General features: G+C 38.4%; 1 protein-coding gene and 1 pseudogene across 2 annotated transcripts; one reads left to right on the forward strand and one right to left on the reverse strand.

The window, feature by feature from the left end:
* The first annotated feature begins 1,694 nt into the window (after positions 1-1,694).
* Positions 1,695-6,610, forward strand: LOC148870650 (uncharacterized). Its single transcript, XM_088972702.1, has 2 exons — positions 1,695-3,419; positions 3,527-6,610. Exons 1-2 carry the CDS (start codon positions 2,389-2,391, stop codon positions 3,528-3,530), a joined length of 1,035 nt encoding a protein of 344 aa, XP_088828828.1. The 5' UTR covers positions 1,695-2,388; the 3' UTR covers positions 3,531-6,610.
* A 3,536-nt stretch (positions 6,611-10,146) lies between these two features.
* On the reverse strand, positions 10,147-10,686 carry LOC148870651 (uncharacterized; annotated as a pseudogene). The gene is made up of 2 exons (XR_016107178.1): positions 10,529-10,686; positions 10,147-10,432 (listed from the first exon to the last, which is right to left on the reverse strand). The product of XR_016107178.1 is annotated as an uncharacterized LOC148870651 (transcript).
* Between the last annotated feature and the right edge of the window lie 8,974 nt (positions 10,687-19,660).

Raw genomic sequence — 19,660 nt, forward strand, 5'->3', positions numbered from 1 at the left:
ATAACTTACTGAAAAACGAACTAGACTAAAATACAAAGTTCTACAATCTATATATTTGCATTTATACTAATTCCAAACTAAGCCTAAGGTTCAAAAACATCCTTAAGATAAACCCAATACCTGATATCTGAACGCAAGCGTATGCAACACAAGTGAAACAGCACGAGGTTGAGGACTTATGGTGGCGGTGTTAGCGAATGGTTAAGAGACCGGTTTACCCCAAAAGTAGTACGAATGGTTAAGAGAAAAGTCTATTCATCTTTCGTTGGATTAGATTGATTATAACATCTTCAATTAAAAACATATCTATATTATCTACCAAAAGCAGAGGGTTTTATTTGAATATTTCTCAATAAAGAAACGAGAAAGATAAGGTCAAAAGGAAGAAAAATCCATCACTGTCTGGTACTGGGGCTGCAGACTGTATCCAATTGTTTAAATTCGAATTCAAATTCAATCCCATTAATGGTGATTCAACATTGATCCATTTATAATTGGATCAAATATATAGATACACCCCTATCTAATCCGATCAATCCAATATAATCCTATATCTATTAAAAAGGCCGGTTTGAATGTTGTGTTTTTACAAAATTGTAATAGATTAAAATTTCATACAGTAATTCTCAGATCATTTTGTTCATGAAATGCAACATCAAAGAAGCCATTCATTTAATAAATAACATAAATCTTTAGATCATTTTTAGTTTAATTTACTCTTACTATTCAATATCCAATTTCAATCCAAATTCGATTCAAATCCAATATAAATTTGATGAATAAGATCTTATTTAAATTCAAATATAAATGAATCAATTTTGGATTTACCCATATTCAATTTAATTTGATCCATTGGCAGCCCCATCTGGTTTGTTAGTAGACCGGTGGTAGACCTTGTTTTGCTACCATCTTGGAAGGGAACCCTGCTTCGTCCCAGTGGTAGACCTTAAATCCTCTAAATTATCAAAATACTCCCACTAAATTCTCTTTATTTTCTTGCCCATTTTTTCTTAACCTAAACTGATCCGAAAATACCTCTGTTTCTTCCTGCCGAAAAGTCTTCTAGACTGGTGATATAACAACATAAAGATCAAAATACTAGACAATTTTGACAAAGTCGAGAGCTTTCTTGACAGATACCCAATTAGTCTTGAACTCATAGTGAATGGGAAAAGTGGAATTTTTTCAATCCAATTTGTACACCCACTCAGGCTTCATTTTAGAACCTTTATTTATTTTGGATTCAGAGCCTTTAGTATTTATAGATTGAACATTGAAGGTGATGGGCCGTGAAGGTCGAACAGGGTGCAACCCAAAGTACGTGGACTAAAAAACCTTCATGGATGGCCCATGCAAACCAGCCCATCATGCATGGCCCATGCAACGGTCCAGTAGAGCAGGAATCGGTCAAGGAAGTCAGGGTGCTAGCCACAAGAATCTGTCAAGAAGTTAGGTTGTTAAGTTGTTAATTGTTAGTTGGTCTTAGCATGAGAATCGGCCAAATAAGTTAGTTTGTTATTCTTGTTAAGTTGTTAGTATGAGATGGCATAGGGATCGGCCATATAGTTAGAAGGTTAATCCCTTACTTTGAGGCTATCTCAATGGTAGGAAGTTAGAACTTTTTGTATTTAAACACCATCCCACCACATGGATGGGGGCAACTAAAAGTTAAACTCTTGTGGCCTTATTCTCACCCTAAGCAGAATACTCTATCTCTCTAGCTTTCACTGGGACCTATCATTGGTATCAGAGCTAAGCACCATGGTCACTAACAAAGAAAGAATTGAGAGTTTGGAAGTTGGACTCGGGGGACTCCAAGCAAATTTGAGCAGGCTCGAGTTAGGGGTTAATGACAAGTTACACCAACTCGAGGCAACTATTAGTAGGATGTCTGAAGCCTTGTTGTCTCAGCAGGAACCATCTCTGAGCCATGCCAATGGTTGCAGCGGACAGTCCTCCTCCAGACCTTCTCGTGACAACACAGAAGGAGGACGACCCATGTTCTCCTCAAAATTAGCCAAGCTCGAGTTTCCCAAGTATTCCGGTGATGACCCAACCGAATGGTTCGCCTGTGTTGACCAGTTCTTTGAATACCAGCACACCGAGGAACCCTAGAAAGTATCGCTCGCCTCATTCCATTTGGGAGGGGAGGCAAACCAATGGTGGCAATGGTTACGTCAGACTTATCACGACGACGGGAAGGAGGTAACATGGAAGATTTTTGTAGAAGAGCTTTGGGCTTGTTTCGGTCAAACAGACTGCGAAGACTTCGATGAGTCATTATCAAAAATACGACAAACGGGGTCTCTGCGGGAATATCAGAAGGAGTTCGAAAGATTGGGCAATAGGGTGCACGGATGGACCCAAAAGGCGTTGGTGGGCACGTTCATGGGAGGTCTCAAAACAAACATAGCTGATGGAATTCAGATGTTCAAACCGAAATCTTTGAAGGAAGCCATCAGCCTGGCGCGAATGAAGGATGAACAACTGCGTCATCATGAGAAGACTTTGCGTCTAGCCACCAGAACTGCTGGTGACTCTTTCCCGACAAAGACGAAGACGACTCCACCATTGAAATGTTTTTCTTGGACAGAAATGCAGAGGAGGCGTGTTCAAGGTCTATGTTTCAACTGTGACAAGAAATTTGGGCCCGAACACAAATGCAAGGGGCCACAGCTGCTACTACTCTCTGGAGATTGTATCGACGACGAACCAGAGGATGACGAACAAAGCTTCACCAACCCGCGCAAGGAGCCTGAAATATCACCCCATGCCCTTATGGGATGGTCGACGGCTAGAACCATGCGTGCCACAGCCAAGGTAGGATCACACGAACTGATTGTTCTTATTGATAACGGATCCACCCATAACTTCATCAACGACCAAATAGCCGAACTGCTGCACTTACCGGTCGTGCCTACCAAGCCCTTCAATGTCAAAGTAGCCAATGGCGAACCCCTTAAGTGCCGAGGAAGATTTGAAAATGTGCAAGTCTTACTACAAGGTATCCCGTTCACCTTAACACTTTATTCTTTACCACTGATTGGGTTGGACATGGTACTAGGAATCCATTGGCTCAAGCAATTGGGCACAGTGGCGTGTGATTGGAAGAAAATGACGATGGAGTTTTCTTGGGCCAACCAACATCGACTGTTGAAGGGGGTCGACAACCAACCGATTCAGCCTGCATCCTTCCAAGCATTCTCAAAGGGGATTAAGCAGGGACATTCACTATTTACCATATGTCTCCAAGCAGTCACGGAAGAAGTACCACCACAACTACACCCGGATATGCAACAATTACTGGCCAAATTCAAAGATCTCTACCAAGAGCCCACACATCTGCCACTACGGAGAGAGATTGACCACCGCATCAATCTCAAAGAAGGAACGGAACCCATCAATGTCCGCCCGTACAGGTATGCCTACTTCCAAAAAGCTGAAATAGAAAAACAAATACAAGACATGTTATGGTTGAGGCTAATATGATCTAGCACAAGTCCCTTTTCTTCCCCTGTCTTGCTAGTTGAAAAGAAGGATGTGACTTGGCGTTTCTGTACCGATTATCGGGCACTCAATGCCGTGACCATTAAGGATCGATTTTCGATTCCAACGGTTGACGATATGCTAGATGAACTACATGGAGCCTCTTTCTTTACTAAACTTGATTTACGATCCGGATACCATCAGGTACAGATCCACCCATGAGACATTCATAAAACGACATTTCGCACACACAATGGTCACTATGAGTACTTGGTTATGCCCTTTGGCCTATGTAATGCACCTTCCACCTTTCGGGCTATTATGAATTCTGTCTTCCTCCCTATCTCCGAAAGTTTGTGCTAGTTTTCTTTGATGATATTCTTATTTATAGTCCCAAATGGAGCATGCATCTTGAACATGTTAGAACAACTTTTGAGGTTTTAAGGCATCACCAGTTTTTTATCAAGTTTAGTAAATGTATATTCGGCCAGCCAAAGGTCGAGTATCTGGGTCACATTGTCACTTCCCAAGGGGTCAAGGTAGACCAAGGGAAATTTGAGGCTATGTTTAAATGGTCTCAACCCACTCATATTACTGACTTGCGTAGCTTCTTAGGCCTTACAGGATATTATAGGAAGTTCATCCACAACTATGGGATCATAGCTCGACCCCTCACTAATCTTCTCAAAAAGGGTGCATTCCACTAGACCACAGAATCCCAAGAGGCATTTACAGCCTTAAAGAAAGCAATGACCACGACCCCCACACTAGCAATGCCTAATTTTGAGGAACCTTTTATCATTGAGTCAGATGCTTCCGGGGTAGGTATTGGAGCAGTATTGATGCAATAGGGATGACCCATAGCATTCATGAGCCGAGCTCTAGGCATCAACAAACAAACTTGGTCCACCTATGCCAAAGAGATGCTCGCCTCTGTTCAGGCAATACGGACATGGCGACCTTACTTGTTGGATCGAAAATTTTACGTCCAGACCAATCAGCGCAGCCTCAAGTATCTCTTGGAGCAACACATTGGGACATCGAAACAACAAAAATGGTTGTCCAAACTGCTTGGGTACGACTATGAGATCATTTATAAGCCTGGATGGGAAAACTCTGTTATAGATGCTCTATCTAGAGTACTAGGCAGTCCTAGCCTTAATACTCTCTATATGCCTCAAACATCTCTGTGGGACACCATCAAGAAAGAAGCCAACACACACCCCTACATGATCCGCATCGGCAAGCTTGCAACGGAGAATCCTAGAGTTCCCTACACATGGAAGAATGGACTGGTATGTTACAAAAACCGGGTCATGATTCCCCCTCAGTCCAACCTCGTCCCTATCCTCTTACAAGAATTTCATGACTCCTCATATGGTGGACACTCGGGGGTACTTAGAACATACAAGCGTATGGCACAATAGTTCTATTGGCCCTCCATGTATAAAGATATTCAACAATATGTAGCATCTTGCATCATTTGTCAAAAAAATAAGGCAGACACTCTTTCCCCGGCAAAACTACTACAGCCATTACCCGTTCCCTGCCAAGTATGGGACGACATCACCATGGACTTTATAGAAGGTCTACCACCCTCCAAAGGCAAAACCACTAGTTTTGTGGTAGTAGACCATCTCACTAAATCAGCTCATTTCTTGACCTTACCACACCCCTATACGACGAAATTAGTAGCCGAAAGTTTTGTAGAAGGAATTGTGAAGCTCCACAGTATGCCAAAGACGATCGTTAGTGATAGAGATCCTATCTTCGTTAGCCACTTTTGGCGGGAATTCTTCAAGATGTCCGCTACTAAATTGCAGATGAGCTCCGGCTATCATCCCCAGACTGATGGGCAATCTGAAGTGGTCAATCGTTGTCTAGAGCAATATCTTCGTTGCTTTGTTTTCCAGCAACCGAGGAAGTGGAACTCCTTCCTCCCATGGGCAAAATTTTGGTATAACACTGCCTACCATTCCTCTATTGGAATGACACCCTTTCAAGCTCTTTATGGAAGACCACCACCTTGTATTCCAAATTACCAAGGTGGAACATCCTCGGTAGAAGAGGTAGATCAAGCCATGCTCTCTCGAGATGCCATTTTGCAGCAACTCAAAATAAACCTGCATGCAGCAATTAATCGCATTACCCAAATGGATAACTCTAAAAGAAGAGACGTAGAATTCCAGGTGGGCGATCTAGTCTTTCTGAAACTCGACTCGTACCAACAACAGATTGTTCATAGGCAAGCCTATCACAAGCTGGCCATTCGATATTATGGGCCATGCCAAATTAAAGAATGAATCGGCAAGGTGGCCTATAAACTTCGACTTCTCGAGGGCTCGCGCATCCACCCAGTTTTTCACATTTCCCTACTCAAAAGACAGGTGGGCGAAACCATTGCCACTAGCACCGATTTACCGCCCATAAACTAGGAGGGAGAACTTGTCACAGAACTGGCAGCCATTCTGGATACCCGCTGGGTGAAGAAAGGATCCACCTTCGTGGAAGAAAGCCTCATTCAATGGAAGAACCTTCCCAACGAAGATGCGACATGAGAGAATTCTCAAGAGTTGCGTGAGAAGTACATAAATCTGGACCTTGAGGACAAGGTCCATTTGCAAGATGGGGGCAATGATGGGCCACGAAGGTCGAACAGGGTGCCTATGCGCAACCCAAAGTATGTGGACTAAAAAACCTTCATGCATGGCCCATGCAAACCAGCTCATCATGCATGGCCCATGCAACGACCTAGTAGAGCAGGAATCAATCAAGGAAGTCAGGGTGCTAGCCACAAGAATCGGTCAAGAAGTTAGGTTGTTAAGTTGTTAATTGTTAGTTGGTCTTAGCATGAGAATCAGCCAAATAAGTTAGTTTGTTATTCTTGTTAAGTTGTTAGTATGAGATGGCATAGGGATCGGCCATATAGTTAGAAGCTTAATTCCTTACTTTGAGGCTATCTCAATGGTAGGAAGTTAGAACTTTTTGTATTTAAACACCACCCCACCACATGGATGGGGGTAGTTGAAAGTTAATAAACTCTTGTGGTCTTATTTTCACCCTAAGTAGAACACTCTATCTCTCTATCTTTGACTGGGACCTATCAGAAAGTTATAATCCCATAACAAAGGAATACAAGGTCGTAAGGTCGGATTTGTCATAGTAATGGTGGTGCACACAGTGACACAGTGCAGGGGCATAGCCAAGTATCTTGGTGGGGGTTCTTCCCCTTCAAACCTTTTATTGAAACCATTATTTATATGTGGTTACTAAGTAGAAGTTGGATCAATACCTAACAAAGTGCGTCTTTGCCCCCCCCCTCCCCCTCCCAAATAAAAAAAAATTAATAAATAAACTTCAACTAAAATGTAAATGATTATTTTTAACACTCCTTCAACTCTCAAAATAAAAAATATATACTTATTTTTTCTTTAAAAAAAATTGTAATAGACCCAAACCTTCACAAGCCATTTTCTCTCAAACCATAATTCTTCTCCCTATCTCATTTTCTTGTTTAAAAGTTCAATCCCCCACTCCTGACTCCGCCACTAATACAGTGGATACCGATTCATTGAGGACTCTCGAGAATATCGCTCCACTCATTAATTACAGCAATCCACGAGAAGTATGTATTGGTAGAGATATGCATTGGATCGCAATTAGTGACAATATCATTTCTTTTAACATTGAAGATGAACAATTCATTGATTTAGAGAAATTCTTGTTCGGGTGATGATTGATCTAGCCAAGGATGTTATGTGACAACCTCCACAACCATCCTCTCTCTCTACTCATGTCGGCACCACACATGACGGAAGAACACGATTAAGGAGTGTTTTGTACGAACAAGGAAGCGAACTTTGTCGGGAAGAGAAAACCTCCTGAAAACCTCGACAGATGACCTTATCCTGAAAACCCTATCCATTTAGGATAGGTACACCCAACTATAAATAGGTATTCCCTACTCGAGGTAAGGGACTTTTGATAGAACTCTTTAAATATCTCTCTGCACTATTCAGAGATATTCTTGTTTGGTGATGATTGAACTGGCCAAGGATGCCATGTGATAACCTCCACAACCATCTTCTCTCTCTACCCATGTCGGCACCACGCATGACAAAAGAGCACAACTAAGAAGGGGTGTCCTGTATGGATAAGGAAGTGAACTCTACCAGAGAAGAGGAAACCTCCTAAAAACTTCGGCGGACGACCTCATCCTGATAGCCCTGAAAGCCCTATCCATCTAGGACATAGACACCCAATTATAAATATGTATTTCCTACTCGAGGTAAGGGACTTTTGGCAAAACACTCTTTAAATATCTCTCTACACTATCTCTTCGGCTAGGACCAACATTACTTCAATTTGCTCAGCCAGGCCACCTCTTTCTCAAATTTCACCCGATTAACTTGAACGTTGGAGAACTTGTCCGGGTAATAACTCTTTGGCCCTTTGACCTTTCTCCCGGTTGTAGATCTCAATGCACGACTTTATCCTTTCACCTCGGCTTCGCCCAGTTGGCAACAAGGATCAAAACTTCGTCACGTATCAACTTGTATCGGTTGATACATATCATATCGGAACCTTCCCCATACGCCCCTACATGGGATGTTTCGGGTTGGCAAGTGGTTCAGAGGGTAGATTGGCCTTAAACTGGCCCCTTTGAACCAGTTAAAAAAAAAACAAAAAGCATATTACCAATACGGCTTATCAACTTGTATCGATATTTGAACCTTTGTTGATAAGATTATCTGATTGTATTCTCAGTTCAGAACACCTCAGTCAGACAACATCAAATTCTAATGCCCAAATTTCATTCTTCTAACCAAAGCAGTCTTTTCACGTTGGAGAAGTCAGTTCGAGTTGGTGTAAAAAAGAGGAAGCAAGATTTTAAGATAGGAGAATTGGGAGGTTGTCTTTTGTCAATTCATATTTTGTGTGATAATTGCTTCAAGATATTTGTAACTTGTAAGGAAGGAGGGTCCTGGTCTTAACAGTTAACTGTTAGAATTGATGTCGGAATATCACATGGGAATTGGGATGTCAGAATATCACATGGGAATTGGCTTGGATATATCACAAGAGGCTACACAAACAGGATATATCGCGGTGGACCACCTGTGGTTGACTCTACTTGTTCAAGATGGAGGACTCGATTATCATGATCGCCATTACTAGTTGGCTTTAAGTAGCCTCTCTTAAGCCGCAACTCTACTTGAGATTTTGCAATTCTGGCAGGTCTAAATCGAGATGGTATATGCTCCTCACACTTGGGCGCCTCACATGCACATCTACCATGCATTTGAAACATCTCCCGTGAATAATAAATTAAAAGTATGGGAGATATTCCCATTATAGGATGTATGTGTAAGGCACCTTCTGTGATGAGCAGATCTGATCTCATCTAAATCCTAGTCCTAGGCAGACCAAATTGAAGTACGAGTAAAACTGTAAAAGTGTCGAATAATAGAAGAAGATCAGATGTTGTAAGAAAATTATAAACAAAAATAAAGATCCTGATTATCCTACATCCATTCTATCCTTCTTAAGCTTTGTAATTGGTGCTCTGTTGCAACAACCAATTATTGATAGTGAAAATAGAGATGAAAAAGGCATCGCCATTGATGACAAAGAAAGGGTAAAAAGGGGAAAAAAGATTAGTTAAGATTTTTGTCTTGAAAGGGAATAAAAGGAAAAAAACGATGTTTTAAAAGATGATCTGGAATTGAAACAATTTTGGCCATTAATTTTTGGGTCGATAGTTTGACCGTCTGGTTCTAATAGACAACATGTTCTAATAAAAAATAATTAAAATAAAAAGGTCAAAACTGTTGAAAGGTCAATGATTCAATCACACGAGTCAATAGATCATTGACCAATTCAACGATTTTTTACCAGGAATCAGGTTTGGAGTAAAACAGAACTGATTGCATGTTCCCAAGCTGAACAGTCCATCCATCCATGTCAACGGCAATTTGAAAACATTGGAAAAAAAATAGAAGAACTACTATCGATGAGAATCCCTTTTAAAATTAACTCAATGGAAGTGGGTCTTTGTCACACTTAAAAGTTAGAGGCTATTTCCCATTAATGAAATTACAAGGGGTATTTGTTACTGACATCATATTACAGGGTCTTGTAATTTACCCTTTTTGTAAATATATCATACGATGAAATATAATTTCTGCATATCAAAGAATATCAAAACTTTTGAACCATGCTTATTAATACATATTTTTGGGGTGGACGATACACAAAATACTACAAATTTGGGAGAATAAAGATTCAAAACTTGATCTTCGTCATGGATAATGACGATTTCAAAGCTTTTTATGGTATATTTTCATTTTAAGAGAGTGCCAATGTACCTCATGTATCAATGCTTTTGCACCTTGGAAACAGATTTTGCTGTAAAAGAAGGCACAAATATAACTGAAACATCAGAATGATTTTTTTCCACTTATTTTAAGTAATAACTAATAACACATCCCTAAGTGGTAAGCCAGGCAACGAAATTACAACTGTAGAGCAAATTCACGAATGGCACAAGGAAAGCCAAATTGGAGTTCCAAAGTTAATAGGCCTAGATCACCATGTCAAAGACGGGAAACATGCCTTCCCAAAAGTGAAATAAGTTGAAACTTGAAAGCAACAAGCCAATGAAACAAAAACAGTAACTTTAGTTAAGAATTGAGGTCAGATCATTATTTATCGGAGAAATCCAAACACCTAAAAGTTCAGAAGGATGGATCCTTGGTTGTTATCTGGGACTTAAGCCATTATTACAATTTGAAACTAAAAACGAAACAATCAAAACTTCGAGAACAATTTCGTAAGATATTTTGAATCTATCATGTGTCAAGCTTATAGGCGCAATCACAAAGCGGAGAAAGCACTATCATTCCTTCTTCCCTATCCCATGAGACATATTGGAGATCCCTCGTGCCTGAACAAAGCATAAGAGTCTTAATGATGCAAGAAATCAACTGAACGTTGTTAAGAATTAGAAAATTTTCTTGCTTCATGGAAACAGATTACTCACAATTAGAGCTATAGATGAAGCTGCCAGTGCAAAGGGAATGGCCACTGAGGTGATCTTGTCAAAAGGACCCTTAAAGTAAGTGTGCTTGTGAATGTTTTGAAAGTACTGTTGCTTCTTAAGAGGAGTCTCTCCCTGGGGACAAAGGGTGGTTCCGTCATTCTGCATGGTCAATTAAAAAGATGAAATGAAAATTCAATGTAAAAAGCTAGCAGAAAATAGCACATCACAGAAGAGCAACTTCCCCCGTCAAACCCTATCCTCATACACACAAATTCAATGTAATATGCACACACTCCATAATTCAGATTGTCCCATTCATTCCCACACGTTGAGGCAATTGGACTTTGGTTTCCCACTTTCACTTCAGGCTGAGGATCTATAGAAGATTGAGGATAAAGACCAGCAATTAACACTCCTTGTAACAACTTTTTGTCCCAATAGAGAACCTTTCTTTGGTGCCAAAGTAGTTATAAATTATGGTATATGACTACCAAGCTTCATTTAGAACAAGCAATCTTTTTCCGACAACTATAAATAAGGAGCTCTGTTGGTCTCTTTATTGGCATAGGATAAACACAAACTGCAATTTGGACAAGGAAACACAATACTAAAAAACATATAACTATGTTATGAAGGTAAAACCTAGAAGAGTGTATGTTCTACCAGTAATAAACTCTCACGAGGAAAAGCAAAGGAAAATAGGGCACTGGGGGGTGGAGGGTCCATTTTGACCAAAGAAATGTCTTAAAATGATAAAATGATAATTATATAAGATTCACACTTTGGATATGTAACATAGCATAGCAGCCTGGAAAGGGAAACTGATACCTTAAGCTGGGATAACAACGTTGATGAATTCATTGATAAAAAAAAAAAACAATGTTGATGAATTCCGTAGCTCAGGCTACTTTTATGTCAACAAATTTCTTATATAAGATTGTTGACAATAAACTTGAATACCTAGAACATTTTTTATTGTGGAAAGGGATATCAACATGTTATGGTTTGCAATACCAAGCAAAGCTCAAATCTTAAACTCCCAAGGATTTCATTTGAATCTTGCATCTAAATAGAAACTCCTAAGGTTATTCTTTTTTTTTATCAATAGCAGTAAATTTTATTAATAATTGAGAACTTGGGAAGTTACATAGAAAAGGAGCTAAAGAATCTTAACTCCTTACTATACCAATGTACACCCAAACCATGAAAAACTTACAACATAGCCCAAAAGAGAGAGTTTTTGTTCACCCCTTGTCTAGCCAGCCCAACTGCCAAGGAATTTGTATTTCTTTTTATCCATGTGCAATGAACTTCGATGTCCTTAATCAGCCACTTAAACTTCCTCTTTTCATTGTTGTAAATCTAGGGTTTAGAGCTATCCTCTTTTAGCCAATTCACCACAATTTCAGAATCACCTTCTATGATCAGTTTTTTAATATGCATGTCCTTAGCTCTTTGGATCCCTTCAAGAGCTCCTAGAATCTCAGCCCTTAGAGAATCGCCCACCCCAATTAACCCGGAATACATAGCTAACAAGTTCCCTTTTTCATCTCTTATCACTCCCCCTATTCCGGAAGGCCCTGCCATCAACATTCAGTTTGGTAAACCCTTGAGGTGGAGGTGTCCAACAAGAACTTGAGGTCTTCTTCACCAGAGCTGAATCTGCAATCTCCTTCCAATTTCTTATCATTTGATCAACTGAGAAATCTATAAACAGTTCTAAAGTTTTCAACCAATGTATCACCCTAACATGGATACTCTCCAAGATTTGCTTCCAAGCTTCTCTCCTTATCTAAGAAAATCCGTGAATTTCTCTCCTCCCAAACAGTCCAACATACTGCAGCCCTAACACATCTCCACATGATCTTGGCCCTTTTTGTTGTCCAGCGAGGCATGGATGTGAATAAACTTTGCACATTCAAAGGAGGGGTCCACCTGCACCCAAACAAAGAAGTAAACCATTCCCAAATACCTTTGACAAAATGACAAGAAATTAGTATGTGGTATCCAAACTCACCATCAGATTTACAGATGACACACCAGTAGGAGATAAACATCTATTGGGTCTTTTTCTTTGAAGTAAATCCCCTTTATTAACTCTTTCCAAGAAGGCTTCCCAACAAAAACTCCCAACCTTAGGAGGAATAGGTTGACACCACACCTTTTTAACTGGGAAGGACAAACCAATAGGAGAGGGGGTAATAAGGCCTTAAAGAAGGAGGCACAAGTGTAGGACCCCAAAGGAGTGAGAGTCCAGATTCTATTATCTGCCTTTGTTGGAACTAGGAAAACCCCATCCATAATGGATAACAAGGCTGAAAGACAATCTAACTCTATGTCCCTAATAGCTCTTCTCAAACCTAGGTTCCAACCAAAATGAGAAGGTGAATTAGAAGGTACAAGGAAGGAGGAAATTTGTTCATTTTTCATGGTAGAGATAGCAAAAAGGCTTGGAAATTGATCTTTCAAAGCGGAGTCCCTAACCCAAATATGTCCCCAAAATTTAGTGAGGTTACCTGAGTACACATCATACCTTATCCACGGAGAGAACAAGGGCAAAATAGCTTGAATAGCCTTCCAAGGAGATGCTCTTGTAGTCCTTGCAAGAATCCCAGAATCATATCCAATATCTGCCATCCCATGAATACTCCCCACTATCTTAACCCAAAATCTTTCTCTCTCCAGCGAGAATCTCCACAACCATTTCCCTAGTAGTGCTAGATTTCTACTCCTAAGGTTATTCTTTGAACCTTACTATTTATACAATCCATACAATTCAAATCAATTCAATTAAGTCATGGTTCTCCATCCTCAGTTTCTCTAAATTTTCTTTCAAGGGACTTTTCTTTTAAAACTCTTATTAGAATAAGATTTATTTAGATAAAAGAGATACTATATATGGGTTAATTAACTCATAAGTCAAACTTGACTACATCATCTACCATTCTAGTTTCTAAGTGGCAAACCCTGGTGTATTAACTGCTTATATAGTAGCTATGACACAAAAATGGGATCACTAATCCGTGTGGCTGCGTTTAGAAAGAGTACAAATCCCGGTTCAGTGCATATATGCACTCTGCTTCAGTTTTGCTAGTGTTTGGCAAGTGGCAACAGTGCAACTGTGTATTGACAATGACAGAAAACACAATTTCCAATGCATGTTTACACCCAAAATGAGAGGTAATTCTGCATCGAAAAAAGGAAATAAACATTTGCGTTCAAAATGATCAATGTTAAAAAGGTATATTTCAATATTGGGATTTGTGTTTGCATCCATTACAATTAAAAATCGTTTGGCAATAGAGTAAATTTATCAATGCAAAACTAAACCAACTTTGCATTTGTATGGACCAAAATGCACTCTGCATATTTGCATTTACACTCTATTTGCACTGTTTCCAAATGCAGCCTATATGTTTTAGTTTTAAGCACATGTGTTTTAAATTTTTGACAAATATCTAAAGAAGGGTGATTAGGGCACATCCAAATTTTGACAAACCAGCCAAATCCCTAGAAAAAGACAAAGAAAGCACTTTTTGTTATCACAGAAGTCAAAACATAGGGGTGTTACTGTCTTATGTGGCATCTACTCCATGAGTAGTGATTGGGTGTGTCCCTTTATTACAAATGGGTGATGCCCAAATCACTCCCAATTTTTAAAATAGAGAAAGAAAGATCTTATAATTTGTGATACAATTCACGATTTGATTTAGCTCAAGCTTCATCATGATTTAGAGTATGTTTATAATTTTACGCACAATAAAGCATGTGAGACATACTGTTTCTTAGAACAAGACAACCAGTCAACAGGATGTGCTGTTCCAAAACTTGAGTCAGTTTAGGAGATGAATAATGCAAGGCTAATGGAAACTACGCTGGCATTGTAAAGAGAACGGTTCTTACTGGGAAAAGAAATTTAGAAAGAAGTACTTCCCAGAGGACATGTTCCTTCAATTAAGTAAGAAGTTCTCAAATTCAATACTAAGGCAACCATGGTGACAAAGGACTCACTAAAGCAAGACATCTATTGAAAGGTCAGATATGGAGGAGCACAAGATCCTTGGATTCCTCCGGTTAGGGGTGGCCACGAGCCGAGCTTTTCACGAGCTATTTGAGCTTGTCTCGTTATTATATTTTATTTTTTTCAAACATTTGGCTCATAGTCAAGCTCGAATTGAGCTCGAGCCATATACTGTATTGGGGAGCAGAGATCGAATAGTTAGATATTCAGCTCAGCTCGAATCCACCCCTACCTCTAGTAATGCAGCACATTCACACCCTCAACCAACATTTCCACTTAAGGATAGTAAATCTGGGTCTTCCTCCACTATTTGACATTGCATAGTGATTCCATATTGTTATCGATCTCATTATTTTTAAATTGTCTCAGCATCACTTTGGAAAAACGTATAAGACCTGAAAAATAAAATGTCTGATGAATAAAAATTCATTTTTGTCTTTGTCCACGGAAACTGCCCTAATAATGCAATTAATTCTTCCCACCACCCAAAAAAATGATGGGTAATTCTTCCCTAAAAAATTGGCATCTGATGTCCCCTCCACATAATGTCAGTCATTTTCTTGTGGGTTTATCAATTGTTACGAATGAACATCAAATTCTGCCAACCTACTATCGATATGCATTGTTCCGTGTCTCTGCAAAATCAAAATCGTAACATTTCATTTGTTTATAACTATTATTATAGTTCCTTAGAAGAACCTTCCATTTCGTTTTCGTAAAACCACATCCAGTGATGAACCATGAATGTGGAGAAATGACTCAATTTGGCCGTAAAAAACGTACAAGCCAAACCATTGTGCACATGGAAGCTGGTTTGCAGCAAAAAGTACTAATGGTTAGAAGAAAGCTCATACACAATAATGGATTAGACTGGTTATCAACATGCTTAAGAGTGAAAACAAAAGCATTTGAAAGAAGACGCAATTGTTCCTCTGTTCCTCCAAAGATTTCAACTAAAACATCACATACACTACCCATATTCGCCACGAGAGAAACAATTTTACTTAATCATCTATCGAACAACAGAAAGAAAAAAAAAAAAATCAAAAGAGAACAGATTCATGGGTGTCTGTTTTATTTTATTTCATCTGTCTGGTTTCTTCATCTAATAAAGAATAAACAGGAGAAATAAAGGTTATGGCTGTGTTGCTTTCGGGGGATTCAGAGAGTTACCTCAGTGGCAGAGATTTCGCGGTAGCCCTTTTGAGTGCTGAAGGCTGAGAGGTAGATCTAGGGTTATGGCGTCAAGGAAGCGAGGTGGAGATGAGAGAAAACCAAAGTATCCTCCCCCGCCTCCTCAACAACATGTACAGAATTACGGATTTGTCCTTTGCGGCTTTACCTTCGATATAAATGAATGATAAAATGTATGGTGCAAATGGATCGGGTCATGATCCGATCCGATATATGATCCTATTTGATCGAATTCGGATCATCCCTATCCGATCCAATATATATTATATACTTATAAATATAAATATAAATATATATAATACATATATATGTTATTTATTTATTTAAATATATTTTTTATATTATATTTTTATAAATTTGTCATATTATTTATTTTTTATAAAAAACATGTATATATATGATGAAAATAATTAAAAAATACTTGTTTTTTTTGTTTTTACTTTATTTAAATTAGTATATTTTATTTTTCTTTTAATAATTTATTAATTTTTAAAGAAAATAAGTCAAATCAATCAGATCTGAAGATCCGGCTTACTGATAGGATTCAAATTCAAATCAAGTCCTATAAGATCCGATTGGTTGGATTCGGATAACCCTAATTTGAATCCAATCTAATCCATTTGCATCCCTAATGAAATGTTCATACAATCGAATTGAGATCTCCTGCCCACAAGAATCCTACCAATGTGATACTACAGTTGTACATTGGGAACATCTCCCCATAAATGGTAAGATGCAAACATGGAGTCTCACAAATTGCGCCTCACACCAACCTCACTGCATGTCTTGGTTGTATATTGGGAACATCTTCGGTACTTATATTTATTATTCATGGGGAGACGTCCCCAACATAGAGTGAGATGTGGTTGTGAGGTCGATATGAAATGCGTTCTGTGAAGAGCATATCCCAATTTGCAAACATGGGAGATGTTCTCAACATACAACTATAATGAGGCATAGACATGTTCATGGGTTAGGCTCGGGCTTAGGAATGGCAATTTTCCCCATCCCCAACGGGGACTCGACTTCCTCGACTCGATGGGGTCGGGGATGGGGATTGAGGTCCCAGCCCCGCCCCAACCTCGATTATATATTTATATGTTATTTATATTAAATGTATATTATTTATATTATATATATATATATATATATATCAAAACATATTTAAAACATTATTTATATTTTAAAATTTTTATCTATTTTAAGTAAATTTATTTTTCAAAGAAAATACTATTATCTAAAAATATTTCAGAGATTCTAGTCCCCGTAGGAAACCCATCCTCATCGGGGATTGGAGATGGAGGACAAATTTTATCCTTGACGGGAATCGAGGATGGGGATGGGGATGAGGGTTAATTTTAGAATCAGGGGTGAGGACGGGGAATATGATACCCGCCTCGTTGCCATTCTTACATGGGCTTGGCTTCTGCGAAAATCTGAATGGGGTCTGGCCCAAAACCCAAGTCCAACACAATGTAGGTCTGGCTCGAAGCCCGGCCCGTGAACAGGTTAAGCGTGGGTAGGAGATATGAGCTCTGATCGATCACACCTCAGCCAGACTTATCATCTGATTGCTTGCTTTGGAAGCACACAAATAATGGTGTTTTTTACTGTTAAATCCGTTTATCAGGTATTTATTAATGCTAAACCATCAACATCTTTTAATTTTTTTTTTCTAGTAGAGCTTAATCTAGAAGTTCAAGGTCCCATATAAAGTCCAAGTTTTCATGTGGAAGGCTTTATGGCAAGGAATTCCTACGTTGGACAAATTTGGTTTCATCACACACATGCATGACAAACTTTGTTCTTTTTGTCAACAACACCAAGAAACCTTAAATCATATATTCTTTTAGTCTTCCTATTCATGGGTTATATGGCGTCATACTCAACTTGGCATCAACCCGAATCACCATGAAGAAGCTTCGTTACACCAGATTCTAAATAATTGGCTCTTGTCCACCAAACGGGAGTTAACAAAGCCACATAAAGTCTTGTTCTTATCCAAAATTAGTATCTTGCTAAGATTAATATGGGATGAAAGGAATCTTAGAAGGCATCAAGGTGGGGCATCTTCACCAGAGGAATTATTCCAAAAAAATGCCATTTTTCCTTCTTGAGATAGGGGACTCCAAGGGACCAAAAATCCTATAGAGAGAGTTGGTTCTCATAGATTCCCAACATCTCAAAATTTACATTGATGGATCATTTAATCCATTATCAAATTGTGCAAGTGCAACTTTTGTCATAGCCACTCACGATAATCACTTACTATTTGCATCAAGAACTGTTATTGCAGTTTAAGGAATTCAAAATGCTGAATTCAAGGCAGTTGTTAAGGGATTGGAGAAAGCAAATCAAGAAGGTTATAAACATATATCTCTCTTTTCGGATGCAGCACAGGCCATTCAAGAAAAGAACCAACATTGGCAACTGGATAACTCAGAACCATAATGCACAACATCACAGTTTTTGAGAACATCCAAGATCCCTAGAGATCGGAATACTTTAGCTCATCTTTTTGCCTACTACTCTAGTAAGTTTGATGTAAATATTATATATAACTCTTTTGGGCTTCATGTACTTTCAAATTATCAATGAATATTGCATGAAAGTTGTTAAAAAAACAAATTAAAACTCTCCACGCCAATAGTAAAATATATAGGACCCATAATTTTTTGATTTTATTTCACCATCTATTTTATCACAAATGTGGCGCACTACCATTGATTGTCAGCATACTAACACTAATCCCAATTCGTTATTCGGATTAGCTGCATTTGATCACTCCAAACCAGCCACAAAATGTATATGCCCCACAAATACAATTAATTAGTATATGTTTTGGAGTTTATAAAGATGCCATTTATTACTTTAGGGGTGTTCTATAGTGTGGATGAGAAATTTGTGGGTGTGGACTGGTCGACACCACACCCTGTGGCAGAGATCAATCCACATCACACCATAATCTATAATTGTTCTGAACTATGGATAGATTGTGTGGACCGGACCAGTCCATATTCACGGTGGCGTTTTGTAGGTGTGGTGTAAACTGGTCCATACCAACTTTTTGATTCCATGCATCTCATATACTTTTTATGCGAGATCTATGTAGTCGATCATAAATGCCTAATTTTTGCATTTAATATGGTAAATAAAAAAAGACATTGATAAATTAATATGTTAGCAACAATTGTATTTTTTAAATAATTAAAAATATCACTTTAAATATTAAAAAATTAAAAATATATTTTAAATATTATTTTATTAATAAAAATATTAAAAATCTAATATTTAAATAATGAAAAAGGAGTGGAGAAAGAAAACCATCGAACTTGTGCTAGAATTAACATTAAAAATTATTATTTTATTGATAAAATATTAAAAATTATTAAAAGATTAAATAAAATGAGAGTAATTGAACCAATGTAATGTGAGTGCATTACACTGAAACCTTCCCACAAACTGTCCACACCATAGTGTGGACCATCCATAAGAAAATACGTAGACGATAAATTGAAGTGTGGCTCGTCTCTGTTCACACTATTTTATGGACGATGACCATCCATACATAGCAGAATACCATATCTTATTGTGGACAGGACCGAAACAGTCCCGTCCATGATATTTACACACTATCGAACACCACCTTAAACACTTATTTTTACTATCTTACTTCAAAGTTTTCCACTTTAAGTGTTTTTTGTTTTTCTTTGTTTGGTTATGCATCACTTTAAACATTTATTGCTTTCCACTTCAAATTAACACCCATAAAAGTATGTCACATCATCATTTCGTTTCATGAAATATTGGGGGTTAGGAGAAACGAAAATTTGATATTCCCCAAATGCCCCATGCCCAAAAAATCAAGCATTTTCAATTTCTTAGTATTTATTTGATCTCAAATTAACATCGATAAA

Source organism: Nelumbo lutea, chromosome 2 (assembly GCF_056320005.1).
Source record: "Nelumbo lutea isolate HS-2025 chromosome 2, American lotus-T2T, whole genome shotgun sequence".
Lineage (NCBI taxonomy): Eukaryota > Viridiplantae > Streptophyta > Magnoliopsida > Proteales > Nelumbonaceae > Nelumbo > Nelumbo lutea.